General features: G+C 46.1%; 1 protein-coding gene across 1 annotated transcript in view; it reads left to right on the plus strand.

Moving 5' to 3' along the window:
• The first annotated feature begins 16,112 nt into the window (after window positions 1-16,112).
• LOC101585955 (graves disease carrier protein-like) overlaps window positions 16,113-16,518 on the plus strand; it is a 7,172-nt gene continuing 6,766 nt past the window's right edge. The window contains exon 1 of the mRNA XM_023705605.1: window positions 16,113-16,331. Within this exon, the coding sequence (XP_023561373.1) occupies window positions 16,113-16,331 (219 nt within the window). The remainder of the gene's footprint in view (window positions 16,332-16,518) is intronic.

Raw genomic sequence — 16,518 nt, forward strand, 5'->3', positions numbered from 1 at the left:
GAGTTGGCTGGTGAGAGTTTTCCATAGTTTGGAACTGAACTTCAGGCTTGAAGCAGAAGCAGGTCCTTGATCATTACTAAGCAAGGCCTTGCTTTGTGCTTAGTGCCATCAAGGTCAGCAAAAGAACAAATCCCCTCTGGTCCCCAGGGGCTGTCTTGTTCTTTTATTCTGTCCCTTTGAGACCACACCCCTGCTCCTTTCCTGGCCCTACAAAGTTTGCATTTCTAGTTCCTCAATGGGGGCCACTAGAAAGCTTCATTCCAAAAACACCGATTTCTTCTGCGGTCAGGGGCCTTCCCAAGAGTAATTGTTACAAAATATGATGCTGTCATACTTTACCTCCTTGAAACAGGGCCGAATACAGTCCTGAAATTTGTCAGGGAGAAGAGACAACAGGAGAGGAGAACATCTCACAGCCTTCTCGACCCTCCTCGGGAAGAAGCCTCTTGCATTTTAGGAAGGTGTCATTCCTTCCTGATTCTAGTGTGCATGAAGAGGGCCAAGGTCCCCAGGGACAGATTGCAGCAGCCAATGTGAACTACAATGGAAAACTAAACCTCCCTGGCCAGATTCTTGGACAGGATTTGTGTTAATGAAATCTTGGGCTTGCATAACTCGGGGAAATGCACATGGATGCCCACTTTGCAGAATGATGACGATCATAGCTGACATTCGGTGTGTTTTAATTTGCTTCATTGGATCTCGTAGACTTTAAGAAAAAGCTTGGTGTCTTGGGCAGGAGTTGGAGCAGGTGATGAACAGAGGGTTCAGTCTAGTTGTTGTCTGCTATAAGTCAGCTAACCGCAGTCAGAAGTGTCGACAGGCATCTGATGAGCCATTGCACGTGCCACCAGCAAACAGGGATTTGTGTCCTTGTGCCCCCGTGAGAGGCTGTCCCATTTATGGGATCCTAGCCCATGCTGTGTAGAGTATACAGCTCTGTCCATCCTCATTGACAAACCAGTGAGGGAGAAGTAGTACCTGTTGACTTTTTTTCTGACTTCCCAGCATATTTTGAATACCCTTGCTGTATGGGAATTTGCAGAGTCACATACTCTCCCTTCTTCCAGAAAATGCAAATTCCCCAGCTCCCCTTACAGCCAGCATGCAGCTGTTTTATTTAGTCTGGGCCAATCACACCTTGCAAAAGAATTTCCTTCTACAACCCACTTTCATTCGGCCAAAAATCACAGAAAAATTCACCTTTGAGAATCTCCCAGAGCTCTCCATAGGCCCTAATTTTTCAACCATTCTTTATAAGGCAAGCCAGCCTGACAACCAAAGGAAATTTAGGCTACCTGCTCTAGAATTTAAAAAACACTCATTGCAGATGACATGGTGGTGCATGCCTGTAATTTCAGCCACTTGGAAGCCTGAGGCAGCAGGATTACAAGTCTGAGGCAAGTTTGGGCTACACAGCAAGATCCCATTTCAAAATGAAGCAATAAAAGAGGGCTAAAGAGTAACTCAGTGGTAGACCAGATATCTAGCATGAGTGAATGACTGAATGACTGAATGACTGAATGACTGAATGAATGAATGAATGAATGAATGAATGAATGAACAAATTACTGAGGGCCCCTGAGTTCAAACACCAGCACTGCAAACAACAAACAAAGCTCAGTTATACTAACTTTCTTTGCACATATACGTACAAATAACCTTTCAGGCTTTTATTTGCCTTGTTTATTATTATTCTCCTGTTTCTAAAAATGTATGTTTGAGCTTTTAAAAATATGCTTTTTGATCAGATTATTATTATTCTTCATGTTTGGAAGATGTGTATGTGAACCTCTTTTTTTTTTTTTTTTTTTTTTTTTTTTTTTTTTTTTGCAGAACCAGGGGTTGAACTCAGGCCTGTGTGCTTGCCAGGGAAGCACTTATTCTAATAAACCATCTCCCCGGCTCACTGTGCCATCTCCCCAACCCATGAACCTCTTGTATGTCTTTAAAATTTATTTTTCGATTTTATTGTTGGATACAGGGTCTCACTACGCAGTTTGCACTCAGGGATCTTCCTGTGTCATGCTCCCCAGCACTGGGATTACGGGCGTGTGCCACCACATCCACTTTGAACCTCTTCTATATTTGATTTGCTCTTCTTTGTTAGTAGTGCTTACACACATCTATGGTTTATCTTTTCTTGGTTCTTGGTCTTTGGTTATGCCCATGTGCTAAAAAGAGCCTAAAATTAGTGATGCTAAGGGCTGAAGTGAACAAGTTTCCTGGCTTTTGTCTGGTGGTTGCTCCTCATTTCAGAATTGTCACAGTTTCGAAAAGTCTGCTTGTGTTGCCCCAGCTTAAGTGAGTTCCGTAAATTAAGTCTAAGACACTTCCTGTTTTATAACCACTCAGAAGTTGCCAGTCAGCATTTCTGGGGGCAGGCAGGCCTCGCCACCATAAGGGCCTATAGTCCCAGCCACTAGTAAAGAGACCTGATGTTTTAATTTGCCCCTGAAGCCTTCCTGGAGCAAACAATTTCCATGGGCTTTTCCAACTGTGAGACCACTCTGGGGCTTTTACCCTTTCCATCTAGGATCCCTAACAAAGCAGGGGCCAGAATGGGAGCCTTCAGGTCAAGACCCAGGTGTTCCCTGTCCCGGGGAGGCCATCCTGGGCCTCCATTCCAGGGCTGTATTAGTTTCTTATTGCTGCTGTCACACAGCACCACATGCTTAGTGGCTTAAGTAAAAAATATATGATCATATCATTGTACATGTGAGAAATCGGAAATGGGTTGGCAGGGCTGTGATCCTCCTAGGGGAGAATCTATTTCCTGTCATTTCCAACTTCTAGAGCCTTCTCCCTTCCTTAGCTCATGGGCCTTGCTTCCATTTTCAAGCCAGCAGTGCAATGTCTCATAACTGTCTCTCTTCCTCTTTCTGCTTTCTCCCTCACATCTTATCTTCTGCCCTCCTCTTTCATGTACAAGAACCTGTGGTTACCACATGGATAGCCTAGAACCCAAAAAGCCTTAATTTAATCACATCTGCCGAATCCCCTTTACTGCATAAGGAATGTGCCATACTTTGTGTCCTAAATGTCTCCCAAAGGCCCAGGTGTTGAAAGCTTGGTTCCCAGACTATGACTCCTCTTGGAGGAGGCGGAACCCTTGGGAGGTCTACAGGTCAGAAGTTAGACCTCTGGGGTGTGCCCTTGCAGAGGACATGGGAGCCCCGGCCCTGCTTTTCTCTTTCTTTGCTTTCTGGCTGCCATAAGGTGAACAGCCCTCCTTAGCCATGTAGACCTGCTGCAGTCTACCATACCCCAAGCCCAAAGCAACGGGCCCCGAGGATCACATACCTAAACCTCTGAAACCATGAAGTTTCCTCTTTTCAGTGGATTTATTTCAGGGATTCTATTATAGTGACAGAAAGTTGACCATAATCACGTAGCCACATCTTGGGGGTTGGATCATAGCCTTTGTCCGGTCCATTAACCAGCTCCAGAACAAGGGCTGCGCAGAATGATGCCAAGCAGTGGGTGGCTGTTCACAGCAGGTCTTTCTGGCTCTCAGTCCTGCTTCCCTCTTGGACTGTTCCTTCCTCCTCCGACCCCCAAACACACTTCTCCTGAGCCTGCCAGCCCGAGGCTGGCCTCTGCATGGCATTCCTTTTCTCAAATATGAGGCCTATGGCCCTTCCAGGAATGTGTTCCCTGGAGCTGCCACTGGTTTTTTTCTTACTAAATTAGTTTAATAAAACCCTGCCCTAAATTAAACAGGAGAAGAGGACAGGATAGCTCATTGGTATCCCACTTACTTAGCATGCATGAGGGCCAACACTGTACAAAACAAGACTAAACTGGAGGTAGAAGAATTAAAATTACTTTCTGGGGCAGGGGAATTAGGGTAGATGGGAACATTTACTACTCTGCTGTAGGAATCTGTGTAAGCTCATTTGTGAACAGGGCTACAATTTCCTGGTCACAAGAAGGCAACTGTGAGGCAAGGCTTTGGGTGGTGCTGGCCAGCTCTATAGGAGAGAACTTTTATGGGGAACAGCAGGTTTCTGTTTACTTCCTTTTAACTTGTCCATGAACAGCTCTTGCTGGGTACACATTCTTCTTACAAAGGTTCATGCCAGAATTGAGACTGTCAGGGAGGACTGTCAGGAGCCCTATGATGTGAGACACCAATGATTGGGATCGGCTGGGGCAGCACCTGTGAGCTGTCAACTGGATTCACTAATTGAGTAATAAAAAACAATAAAACTGAACCCCTCCCTTCGTCTGGAATTAATTCTAAAGCAGCTTAGCTAATAAGCACACTGTGTGGCCGTTTATACCATGAACATGTACAGTAGTCACCCTTTCTCCATGGTTTTTATTTTTGTGTTTTCTGTTGGAAATAAATAATTCATAAATTTTAATTTGGGTGGCATTTTGAATGTATGCTGAAATGTGGCTACATCCTGCTCTGTCTGATCCTTTAGCCCAGAGTACCTGTGCTGTGTACACTGCAGGCTCATCTCTCATTTCTTTTGTAACAGGTTAGGTTACCTATGTAGCTGTAGGTAGCACAGTGCATATGTGAAGTGGTTGCCTAACGCTATGTCCCAATGCCTGCGTCATTCTCTTTGCTTCATCTTGTCATGCAGGTGTCATTACATCATCACAAGAATGGCTGCAAGCCAGAAATAGTGGCATATCCCTGTAATCCCAATGCTCAGCAGGCTGAGGCAAGAGGATAACTGTGAGTTCAAGGCCAACCTGGGCTACATAGCTAGTTGAAGGCCAGTCTGAACTTCATAGCAAGATTTTGTCTTCAAAAATAAAAACAAACAAAATGGCTGCAGTGCAATATTTTGAGAGGACTGACCATAGTCACCTTTTATTATAGTAAAATTGTTCTGTTATCAACTATTAATATTAATATCTTACTGTAAATAATTTATAAGTTAAGCTATCATACATTTATATGTATTGGAAAATACATAGTACACACAGGAGTTGGTACCACCTAAGGTTTTAGGCCTCCACTAGGGATCTTGGAATGTGTCTTCCACAGAAAAGAGAGAGCTACAGCATTATTTTTTAGTGCCAATAATGATAAATAAATTAAGTACACAATACAAAATATAAGACTGAAAATTATTGGTTTACCAAAAGTCTGTGAATCTAAGCCATTCAGACTGCTGTGAGCATGTGGTGTCCATATGCAGTTGAGTCCTACACATCTACTAACCTCAGCTTCCAAAATAAAAATGAGCACCCACAGGTGCGCTAATCCCTCTGAGGTTACAGAATGGCAGTTGATAAGTTCACGATGTTGTTTTTGATCTAACTTCTGTTTTGGACAATGGCTACCTCTACCCTTGTAATGATTTTTCTGCTCTTCTGTTGGGGCTGTTGGTACACAGGTTGACTTAAGGTGGAAATTTAACTGATTCAGAACTTTTAAGTTCAAACACACAAACTTTTATTACTGTTTTCCTTGCAGTAATAGTAATTCTTGCTCATTGCCATAACACTATATATAAAAACAGAAAAATGTAAAGAAAAACTAGTCCCTGAAGGAACCTTACTGCAGAGCCCAGAAATACCCATGGTTTGCCTCCTACGGCTCCTACATCTTTCTCCCTGCGCAGCTCTGGGGCTCAGTCCAAGGGACACACACGCTAGGCAAAGGCTGTCACTAAGCTACACTGCCGTCCCCTGAGGCTCCTCAAACTTTAAGCACTAGTAAAATGGGAAGCAGGTGCCCCTTCAAAGAAAGCTGTGGACATGACATCCAGGCTAGAAAAGGCAATCTTCTGTTTCTCACATACTTTATGATTGCATAAAAGTTAGCAGCCTGTCGTCTCAGGGAGACTGCAGAGATTGCCTTGGCTTTACAAAATCCTGAATGTGGGGGTTGGGAGGTGGTTTAGTAGAATAAGCGCTTCCCTGGCAAGTGCAAGGGCCTTAGTTCAATCCCTGGTTCCACCAAAAACCAAAACCAAAACCAAAACAAAACCCGAATGTAACTTTCACCCTCTTTTAAGTTTTGTCTGCTTTTAAAAAATAAACCACATTAAGAACAAACAAACAACCTGGTCTATCTCTGCCTCTGTCTCTCTTTGTTTCCCCTCCCCTCCCCTCTCTTCCCCTTCCTTCCCTTCCCCTCCCCTTCTTCCTCCCCCTCTTCCTCCTCCTCCTCCTCCTTCTCTCTCTGTGTCTGTGTCTCTGTCTCTCTCTCTGTGTCTCTGTCTCTGTCTCTCTGTCTCTCTGTCTCTGTCTCTGTCTCTCTCCCCCTCCCTCCCCCCCTTCCTCTCTCCCTTCCTCTCTCCCTCTCCCTCTCTGTCTGTCTCTCTTTCCGGGTACCAGGAATGAAACTCAGGACCTTGTGATTTCCAGGCAGGTGCTCCTGCCCTCAGATCCGTCTCTTACAAGCAGGATCTTGCTAAAGCAGAAAATGTTATTTTGTCCTATCATCTCAGTATCTTTTACTTTACACAGTGAAGACATGCTGAGCATTATTTTGATTGTGATGGTTTAGATGCAGAGTTGTGAAATGCTTAGTCCACGATTGTCACAATAATGGATCAATCTTTACACATAGTGAATAAAATTCTGCCTTTTGGAGAACCTCAATGAGAAGCAATTTTAATTCTAAAAGTAGATCACCCTTAATTGGAGTTAAGAATTTTGGGATTTCCTTTCTTGTAAACTAGAACAGAACCCACGTATTGACATTATTTCTGTTCAGTATTGTGTCTCTGGCCTCAAGACAGTACAAAGGTGTGGGGAAATCCCAGTGCTGCTTTGGAACTGCTGCTGCCAATGGCACGCCAATGCCACACACTAAGCCTGGTGCATGCTTCCTTCTTGGCCAAATGTTCCTGGGGCTAAAAGCCCAGGTGTGCCAAGAGGCCAGTGCTGGTTCTGCCAAGAATGGGAATTGTCCCTGCAGTCCTGTTGAGGGATTTTGAAAGATCAAGTATCCCAGCATAAAATAATTAGCTATGAGGAAATAAACCCCAACCCACAGCTCCAAAATCCAAAGAGCACTGAGAATCATGAACTTTGTGAGCTAAATCAACTTGAAGCTAAATATAGTCCTTAATTATCCCTTTGAAGTTGAAATGCCTGGGCCAGGGAGATAGCTCAGTAGAATAAGCACTTGCCTGGCAAGCGCAAGGGTCTGAGTTCAATCCCCAGTTCCACCAAAAAAAAAAAAAAAAAAAAAAAAAGTTGAAATGCCTGTAGTTATACTTTGTTCCAAAAATGTTGGGGGGACTTCATTGAGATGGTCTCACTGTGCAGTTTAGGCTGGCCTTGAACTCATTATGTAGCTCAGACTGACCTCAATTTTACAATAATTCTCCTGCCTTGTCCTCTCCAGTGCTGGGATTACAGGCACGTGCCACCAGACCTGACATGCTGGAGAAGCAGGGGCGCTGTCTCATATTATCTCTACCATTTCGCCTTTCTAAAACCTTCCACTAAAAACCATCTGTGGGCCCTGAGGTTTCCAGGAAAGGGGCTGTGGGTGGGTGTTGATAACCACTGTCATCTACCAAATTCTTAGATTTGACACGCTGTCATGAGAATACTCTCTATTTGTTTATAAAGAAGACTCTGGTTTTTCCTTCTTACCTAGGAGGAGACTGGCTTAGCAGCATTGTGTTCAGGTTTGAATTAGAAACATCAGGAGCCACTCTTGCTAATTTGGGCAGAACACAAACTTTTGAGAGGATCGTAGGTAGCAGAATCCTGGGGAAAGCCAGGAAGATCTAGAGGCTCTTTGGCTGGGAAAGGGGTGTGTGTGTGTGTGTGTGTGTGTGTGTGTATGTGTGTGATTGAACCCAGTGCCCTGAACCCAGTGCCCTGTACATGCTTTTGCTCCTATGCATATATAACCCATGTCTGGAGTTATGTAATTATTTATATGTGCATATATATATGTATATATATATCTTCTTGATTTATATTTTTGAGTATAAGGCTGATTAACTATTGTTTATTGTTGATTCAGGGTCTTGCTATGTGGATCAGACTCTTAGTGATCCTCCTGTCTCAGCCTCCCCAGCACTAGAATTATAGGTATGTTTCACCATGCCTGGCTTTGGGGCCTGACACTGCACATGCACACCCAGGGTTCTGGGGCTGGCATGGCATGTGTCACAGGGGATTGGACTCGGGTCCTTGCATTTGCCAGGCAGATGCTTAGACTGCTGAGCTGTCCCTTAGCTCCTCAACTATTTTTTGTTTAAGAACATTTGAATTCTTTTCTATAATTATCTGATTACATCTTTTACTCTTTTTTGAGTGGTTTAGTGTTCCTTTAAAAAAATGATTCATAGGGCTGCATTTGTCTTGCTGGCCCTGCCCTGTGGAAAGAGGCTGAGGGAACCTCCTAATCTGAGCTCAGCACTCAGCTATTGCCACTGGTTCATTCCTTTGGTACTTTCAGGGCAATCTCAGAGTTGTATGCTATGCAAACAACAAGACCCTGAAGAGCCTCTTGTCCCGTAGGAAGAGAAGGACTCCTGGAGAGGCCCTGAGGCATTGCACTGGAATGGGACCCCAGAGCACATGCTTCATGACTGGACTCTGGGGTCAGTTTCACAATCCATGATAGCAGAGAATGCCCTGGGAATTGGGTGGAGTCCAGCAAATCCTCAGGCAAGAGGAAAAGGGGTTGGCCGAGAGGGACAACTCTGAAAGCAGATTCTGTGTTGCGACTAGTGGTCGAAGGCATGGTGGCTTGATTAAGGGAATCACCCTGTGAGGCCGAGAAAAGGACAGTGACTTTCCCAGCCCCTAAGAACTTCCTTAGCCCCAGAGGAGGACCTAAAGGTCAGTGAGGTGGCCTGGACTAGTGGATCATTTGAGGAGACCCTCAGGATAGAGCAGTTCTGGAATCCTCTCTGGAGAACCATGGCCTTGAAAAGGCTTTGTCCTGGACACTTGGCTAGATAGCCTGTCCCTGCCCCAGGAGCCCTGCTGGGCAGGACCCAACCTCTAGAAGCAGGTCCCTTGAACTGGAGGAGAACAGGTGTGAAGGGACTGCCCAGAGCAAGCACACTTAGGAAAACACACCAACACAGAGGTTTTGAAGCTGGGATCAGCACGAGGTTGGCTTAGTTAGAACAACAAGAAGTGAGGGCAGAGAGGAGATTTCACTTTTGGTTAATTCACACTCGGCTCAGCCCAGGCAACTTTGCAGTCAGTTTGCAGCTTGTGAGAGTAACCCACTCGGTGAGAGCCTCCACCCGGCTCACATACCACTGCTGCTGCTGCTGTGTGGTTTAAGTGAGAAGACACTTTTACCAGTGGTTAACGTCCTCCTACAAAGTGCTGTGCGGTTATTATGTTGTAACCACACAGTATCAACAAAGGTGATTTACCTAATTATGAAAGCAACTGTGAGTACCTCAAACATCAAGGAAAAGTGCAGGAAATCTTTCCTCGAAGACCTCTGCTGACATCCCAGACAGTGTGAAAATCACACGGATTCCTCTCAGATTGGTGTCAGGTATGTCTCTTCGAGTGCAAAAACTATCGCAGGACACTCAGAAATCAGGCCCTGCTACCGGAGTCTTCTTACTGCATTCCAAGGTCCTTAAGAAGAGTGATGCCAGTTCTCAGGCACTGACTTAGGGGGCGAGAGCCCGCCCAGCCTCTTCTAGGTGCACAGTGACCTCACAGCAGCAGTGTGAACGCAGACCTGATAAGGCAGGTGACACTGCAGAGGATGCAAAATGGTAACACAGACTCAGCCTGCAATCTTACAGGCAAACAGGAGAGTGAGATGGGAATGGAAATGATGCCAAGGGGAAGCAGCGAGTTCTCAAAAGGAAGGGCTGGGCCACAGGAGCAAACGCTGCAGAGAGAAAGGATGGAAGAAGCTAGGCCAGGCCTCACTGCGGCTCCCAAGGACAGCGGTGCCTTTCGGAGAGCTGTGCTGCTACAGCAACAGCCAGAGAAGCCAACTCGATGACTCGATGATGACTCGGGAGAATCAGCGAGTGAGTGGGCGTGAGGGTGCAGAGGGAGGTGTGACGGAGTGCTCCGCGAGCTGAGGAAGTGGCAGAAAAAAAGAATTGGGTAGGTGCATTTTTAAGCTGGGAGACCTGAGCATCCATATGACATAAAGAGCCAAGGGACAAGGGCGTAAATGTCACTGTCTCCAATGTACCATGCTCTGGTTTGGACATGCGCTTTGGAATCCCCCAAAGGTCCATGCGTTAGGATTTGGTGCATCATTTGGGAGATCAGGTCTAGTGGAAGTCCTTAGCCAGGAGAGTGCTCTCGAAAGGGATTGTGGGACCCCACTCCTCTTTCTCCTCTCCTCCTCTCCTTCTTCCATCCTTTCCTTTCCTCTCTCTGTTTCTCTGGGTCTCTGTCTCTATTTCTGTCCCTGTCTCTCCCTCCCTCTCTCCCTCCTCATCCTCTCCCTCCTCGTCCTCGTCCTCCTCATCCTCCTCTTCTTCCTCACCCTCCTCCTCCTTCTTCTCTCTCTCCCTCCCCCCAACCCCCAACTCTTACTTGAGATATGACTATGGCTCCAACATGTGCTGCTGCCATGATGTGCCACCCCTACCAGTTCCTCCAAAACTGAGCTAAATAAATCTTTTCTCTTTAAAAAAATTAGTTGTTTCAGGTATGTCATCCTGGTAACACAGAGCTGACAAATACACACCATGAGCAGATGTAGGCTATGCACACTTTTTTTTTTCTTTTTGTAGTTTAGGGAAGGGTCTACAGCGTGTTCAGGGTCTCACTACTAGACCAGACTTGTGGTGATCCACCTGTTTACAGCCTACCAAGAGCTAGGATTACAGGCACGTGCCACCATGCCAGTCTCAATTGCCATCTTGGTAAGCCTTGGGGGGTGGGGCCAGCATGGCAGGCCCCAGAGATCGAATCTCTGGCCCCTGTGCCTGCTTGCAGGTGCTTTAGTCCACTGAGCTATTTGGCTGGCCCATGTGTGCACATCTTAACTGCTACAGTGCATTCAGAACACAGATGTCCCATTGCTTGCTGAGCATTGTTTCAGTTTTGCTTGTCTCATGAAGGTTAGAAACAAGAACAAGAACAACCTTGTTTTCTGGAGGCACTGGGGGCATATTCGAGTACAGCTCATGCCTTCAAAAACACAACTATAGGTAAACAAAATGTGGTATAGTAATGCTGTCGAATATTATTCAGCCTCAAAAAGGGGCAGAGTGCTGATACTTGCTATGATACAGATGAAGCTTAGTACTCTTTGTATCTAGAAGTCTCCCAAGAGCCTCAGTGTAGTCACAGGCAGGGTGTTTGGAAGGCAATTGGATTACAGGGATTTATAGCTGACTTTCTGTTAGAAGGTGGGGTCTTGTGGAAGAGGGGTTCATGGGGCATGGCCTGGAAGGGTTTATCTTCCTCCCTGCTCCCCCATTTGCTGTCTCCTTCCTGAGTGCTAGGAGTTGAGGAATTATTCCTCTGCCATGCCATCCTACCTTGGAGAAATCACTACAAACTATGAGCCAAGGGCTGGAGAGATGGCTCAGTGGTCTAAAGCACCTACTTGCAACAAGCTTGGCAAAGCACAGGGACCGCGGTTCGATCCCCCAGCACCACATGCCAGCCAGCCGTGCCCCCTGGTGGGCTGAGCTGGCCCCCCCCCACACACACAATAAATGTTAAAATAAATAAATAATTAAAAAAAAACTATGAGCCAAAATAAATCCTTCCTCTTATAATTTGCAGGTGCTAGATATTGCAAGTGTTGGGTAAGTACCAAAGACAAACCCAGAAAGCACGCTGAGCTAAAGAAGCTAGACACTAGAGGACACATATCGTGTGACCCCATTTACATGAAATGCCTGGAATAAACCAGGGAGACAGGAAATAGATGGGTGCTTGCCAGGGGCTGGGAGAAGGAAAAAATGAGAAGAGACTGTTAAAGGGTGGGGAACTCCTTTTTATGATGATGAAAGGTTTTTGGAACTAGGTACAGATTCCAAGCACGACACCATAATGCTGGGGTAGTGGTGCAACACCATGCATGTATAATTACTGCCACTGAACTGATGTAGCTGATGTGTGTTACGTGCATTTTATGAAATAATTAAACCAACAATGAACAATGATGCCAGCGCTACCACTTACTGGATTCTGCATCCCTCCCTTCAAGGATTTGTTACACACTACGCTTGCAAGTGTGGACAAGTCGCCATCCTGGAATGATTGCCTAATTACTTACTGGAGGCACTAACCTCAGAAACAATACACAGCGGGCTGGTTTCCTGTCATCCTCCCCAGAGCCTGGATCACATGGCACTCTCCCCAACCTCCTGTATTTCAGTTTTTCACCAGTGCTGTGGTTCAAGTGTACCATGAGCCTGCACTGGTCAGAGGGTTTTCCCTAAATAGGGACTTTCATTGCTGAGTGGGGAAAGTCCTGGTTAAAGCAGGATGTGTTGGTCACCTTAGCTTGAGCTTTCTTTACAGTGTTTACAGAAGTTGAGGCTCTGGCCTCGCCAGTTCTGGGGCCCAGTCTCAGGCTCTACCTCCACCAGCTGGCCTTCCTCCCACTCAGCACAGTCAGACGCTCAAGGCAGACCCCTTGGACCAGGGGAGGAGCCTGGATCTTAAGATCGGTGAAGCTGGGACTGTTCTGGATTGAGGACTACCAGTATTTCCTTCTGCTGTGGAAATTGGAAATTCCTTTGGGGTCCAATTTGAGGTCAAGGGTTAACATCTCAAGTGGCTCCTTGAGCTTTGTGGATGCCAGGCAACTACCAGAGCATTATGCTGATGGTAGTAGCCACAGCTTGGGGGATGCTTGAGTGTGGAGAGAGTTGGTAGATAAAATTAGATGACACCTGGATGATGCAAATAGTCTGACTATTCACAGAAGACATGCCAAGGAGACCTGAGAAAGTGACTCTATCCTCTTACTTTGAAGTTCATGGTACTGGAGAATACCTGATGGGGCGAGCGTGGGGAGAACTTGACTTAGGACAATAAAGGAAAGTTGAACATGGGCTCTGGTTCCCTCAAAGGGCAGGTGTCTGGAGAGGAGAAGCCTGAGGAGAATCCGAACTGGCACTTGTGAAGAGGTTTGTCTGGTCAGCCCGAGAGGGCATGGCAGCCAAGGTTCTGTGGGGTACCTTTGGGGAAATGACGGCAGATGGAGCGCAAGCAGCCAGTGAAAGCGCTATCTGTAATGGTCCCCAAAGAGAAACAGCCCAAATGCCCATCTACTTATGAAAGGATAAAGAAAATATGGGGCATTCATGGCTTATAAATTATTTGATAATAAAAAATGAAGGCCTGAGCAGACATCAAAGAGCAGCAGCCGTGGGTTTGAGTGACCCCACAGCTGTAGACCTCAGAAAGGGGCATAAGGGTACAAAGAACAAGAGCAAGCTGAGGCACAGGCAGCTCTGCTGGTGCCTCCCAAAGCGCCCCAAGTCAGTGCTGGCCTGGATCCCAGAGCTGTGGCGCTGTGTCCCATATAAGCGGTGTGCCATGGAGCCGCTCCAGGTCTCCAAGTACACACTGACCCTCATGTTCCTCAGACAAGGGATGGGGACACACGTCTATGCCAAAAGAACCAAGGGTGCTGAGAAACATCCTGGTCACCATGAGGAATGAAGCTGTCCAGGCCCCTTCTCTCCTCTCTGCGTGATAAAACCTTTATGGACAAGAAAGAAAAAAAAAAATGCACAAACCCCTAAAACATGATACTATGGAAAAGAATCCATTGATAAAAGGTCACACATTGTATGGTTTTCCTTGTATAAAATGTTCAAAATAGGCACATTCATAGAGACAAAAAGTACATTAATGGATTTCAGGAAAAAGGGAATGTAGTTTGACTGCTAATGAGATGCTCTGTTCATTTTTGTGGTCATTTGTGCCACTCGTGTGCCCCAGGGTGGAACTGTTTAAGCCCTGTGAGTCCCTCCTCCATGGCTCTGCTTCTGCCTTGAGACGAGCTCCATGTGGAGGAACCACTGAGGCATGGCGAGGGGGTGGGAGAGCCCAGATTCACCCCACTCGAGGGAAGACAGCAACCTAAGGCTCCCAGCTCCCTTAAACATCCTCTGCACCAAATGTGGCTTTTCTGGGCCCCAAAGCTGCATGTTGCCCCAGGCTTTAGCTCCCTGTCCTGCTCAGCCACTGTGTGCCATACTTCTGTGGCTCAGAGAAAGTCTTAGCTGGGATCTGGCCAAGCAGTGCCCTTGGCTCTGGCTGCATGTTAGAAACACTGGGGGAAGGGCAGCGGCTGGCAGTGCCCAGGCTCAGCCTGGAGCCTCTGACTCATGCAATGGGTCATGGGGACTCATGCCCTGAACATGCACAAGCATCAGAGCTCCTCTTCTACAGAAAATGATGTTACAAGGTGGATCCGAGAACATGCAGCCAGGTGTGTAGAAGACAAGCATTATGGGGATGTGTCAGGAAGCAATGAATGCAGATATTGCTATTTTCTAACATTTTGTGATATTCATTATTTTTTTTTTGCATAATTTTACTGAGAAACAAATAGCAATGACAGTTTCAAACCAAATTGTTTTCAATAATTAACACATTGCATACATTCTTCCTAGTGATTATTTGCTGTACAAGATGCGGACATGATATCCTATTTACAAACACCATTAGAACAAATCTCGCTATTCATTAAGAGAATGTAACTATATATCTATCCTAACCATTTTGAATACACAGATACAAACTTGTCACCCAAGGATTCTTGTTTCTCCTGCTGAAGGGAACTGGTCCTCCTAAAAGCAAAACAATGGCAGTTCTTTGCAAATTTCATGTAGAAAAGACCTTCCAGTGTACAAGATATTAATATAATCGGTTAATATTTTTTAAATATTTACATTACTAGCGATCTACTGGTCAATGATAATGAATAGACTACAAACAAGTTTTCATGGTTGGTAAGCCTTTTAATCTGTGGACTTGTATGGACTTTGACTAATTTATATTACAGGAATTTTGCTTTTTCCTGAAGCAACAGGATAAACACTTATAGAAACAATTATGTATAAAGAGAAACTTGATACTGGTGAGGGAGGGCCTTACAATTAAGGCTGCCTGTGCCAAGACGATTGGCATTGCACGGGATGAAACAATCCTCCTACTTGGCCCTCAACTTTTTCAGGCATGCTGAGAAACCAGGGCAATCTTCTCAACGTGCACCCTAACTTCGTCTTCACTTCCGGTTAAATCTGTGTGCAATGCACGAAACACTCCTCATTCCCAAACCCCTAGCCTGGTGTGGGGCTCCCTTAACAGCACCCATCACAATTGAAATACGATTTATTTCGGATTCTTTTCTGACAAAATATCGTGCTTACTACAAGAAAAACGAGCATACGTGAGTATAAATCATCATCTCTATTCCCACCACCCAAGAGAATTGTAAACAATTTAACATCCAGCGTTTTTGCCGTGTGGTGGTTGCATATACGCATCCTTTTTTTTCCAAACAAACAGCAAAACGGTCGTTCGTTGGCCCTCGGGCGGCTTATGCCTGGCTCTGAAGCGTCGTTGCTTGTTAACTCTCCGTCCACGCGTGCGCCGCCTCACAGCGCGCAGGAACTCAAGAGATGCGGCAACAGAACTTTGTACCGTGGAGGCCCACGACCGGGACAGAGCGACGTCCCAAGGGCTCCCAGAAGCCCCACCAGAGCCCTCGCGAGACCCGCACGCAGCGCCACTTACCGAGCCCCCCAGGGCACGGCGCCACCCCCAGAGGTGCTACCGATATTCATTATTTTTGATCCATTTTTAAGATTTGTTATTTTCTGGCCCTGACGTTGCTCACCCCAACTATGGTCCTCATCTGTGCTTTGTAAGCTGGCACCCGAGCCTCCTAATGTGGCTTCGTCATGGTGGCTGTGGCAGCGCCCCTGGCAGCATCCCATCACCCTCCTGCCACACTGCAGGCGGCAGGGGTCGGAGGATACACCCCCCCTGTGGGCGAGACTTCTACTGGCTGTGCTCCTTCCTGGCCGGAGGTATTGCTGGATGCTGTGCTAAAACAACGGTTGCTCCTTTGGATCCAGTAAAGGCTTTATCACAAGCTCATAATTACCATGACAAGCATTTAGAAGTATTTTCTGCATTGTTCTGTTCCTTGAAAGGAAGGATGCCTTGGACTGTATAAAGGCAATGGTGCCATGATAATTCTAATTTTTCCCTACGGCGCAATTCATTTTATGTTATTTGAGCCAGGAATTTCTGGTCATGTACACAGATTAATGGCTGGATCCTTGGCAGGCATGACGGTAGTTATCTGTACCTGCCCTCTTGATGTGGTCAGGGGGTGCCTAGCCGCTCAGGTGAAAGGTGAGCACACCCACACAGGAATTATTCATGCCTTGAAAACTCTTTATGCAGTCTCTCGAGGGGGTTCTGGGTGCTGGAGCCAGACCCTGGAGGCCGAGTCCTCAGATTCTCAGCTGTTGAAGACAGAAGAGAGGAACCAGATTCTACTTGACCTTAGAAAAGCAGGATGGTCAGAGTTAAGTGAGAGAGGTGCCATCTACAAAGAATTTGCCTTCAAAAATTTTATTTTATTTTTTT

This window comes from Octodon degus, unplaced genomic scaffold (assembly GCF_000260255.1).
Source record: "Octodon degus isolate 3935 unplaced genomic scaffold, OctDeg1.0 scaffold00225, whole genome shotgun sequence".
Classification (NCBI taxonomy): Eukaryota; Metazoa; Chordata; class Mammalia; order Rodentia; family Octodontidae; genus Octodon; species Octodon degus.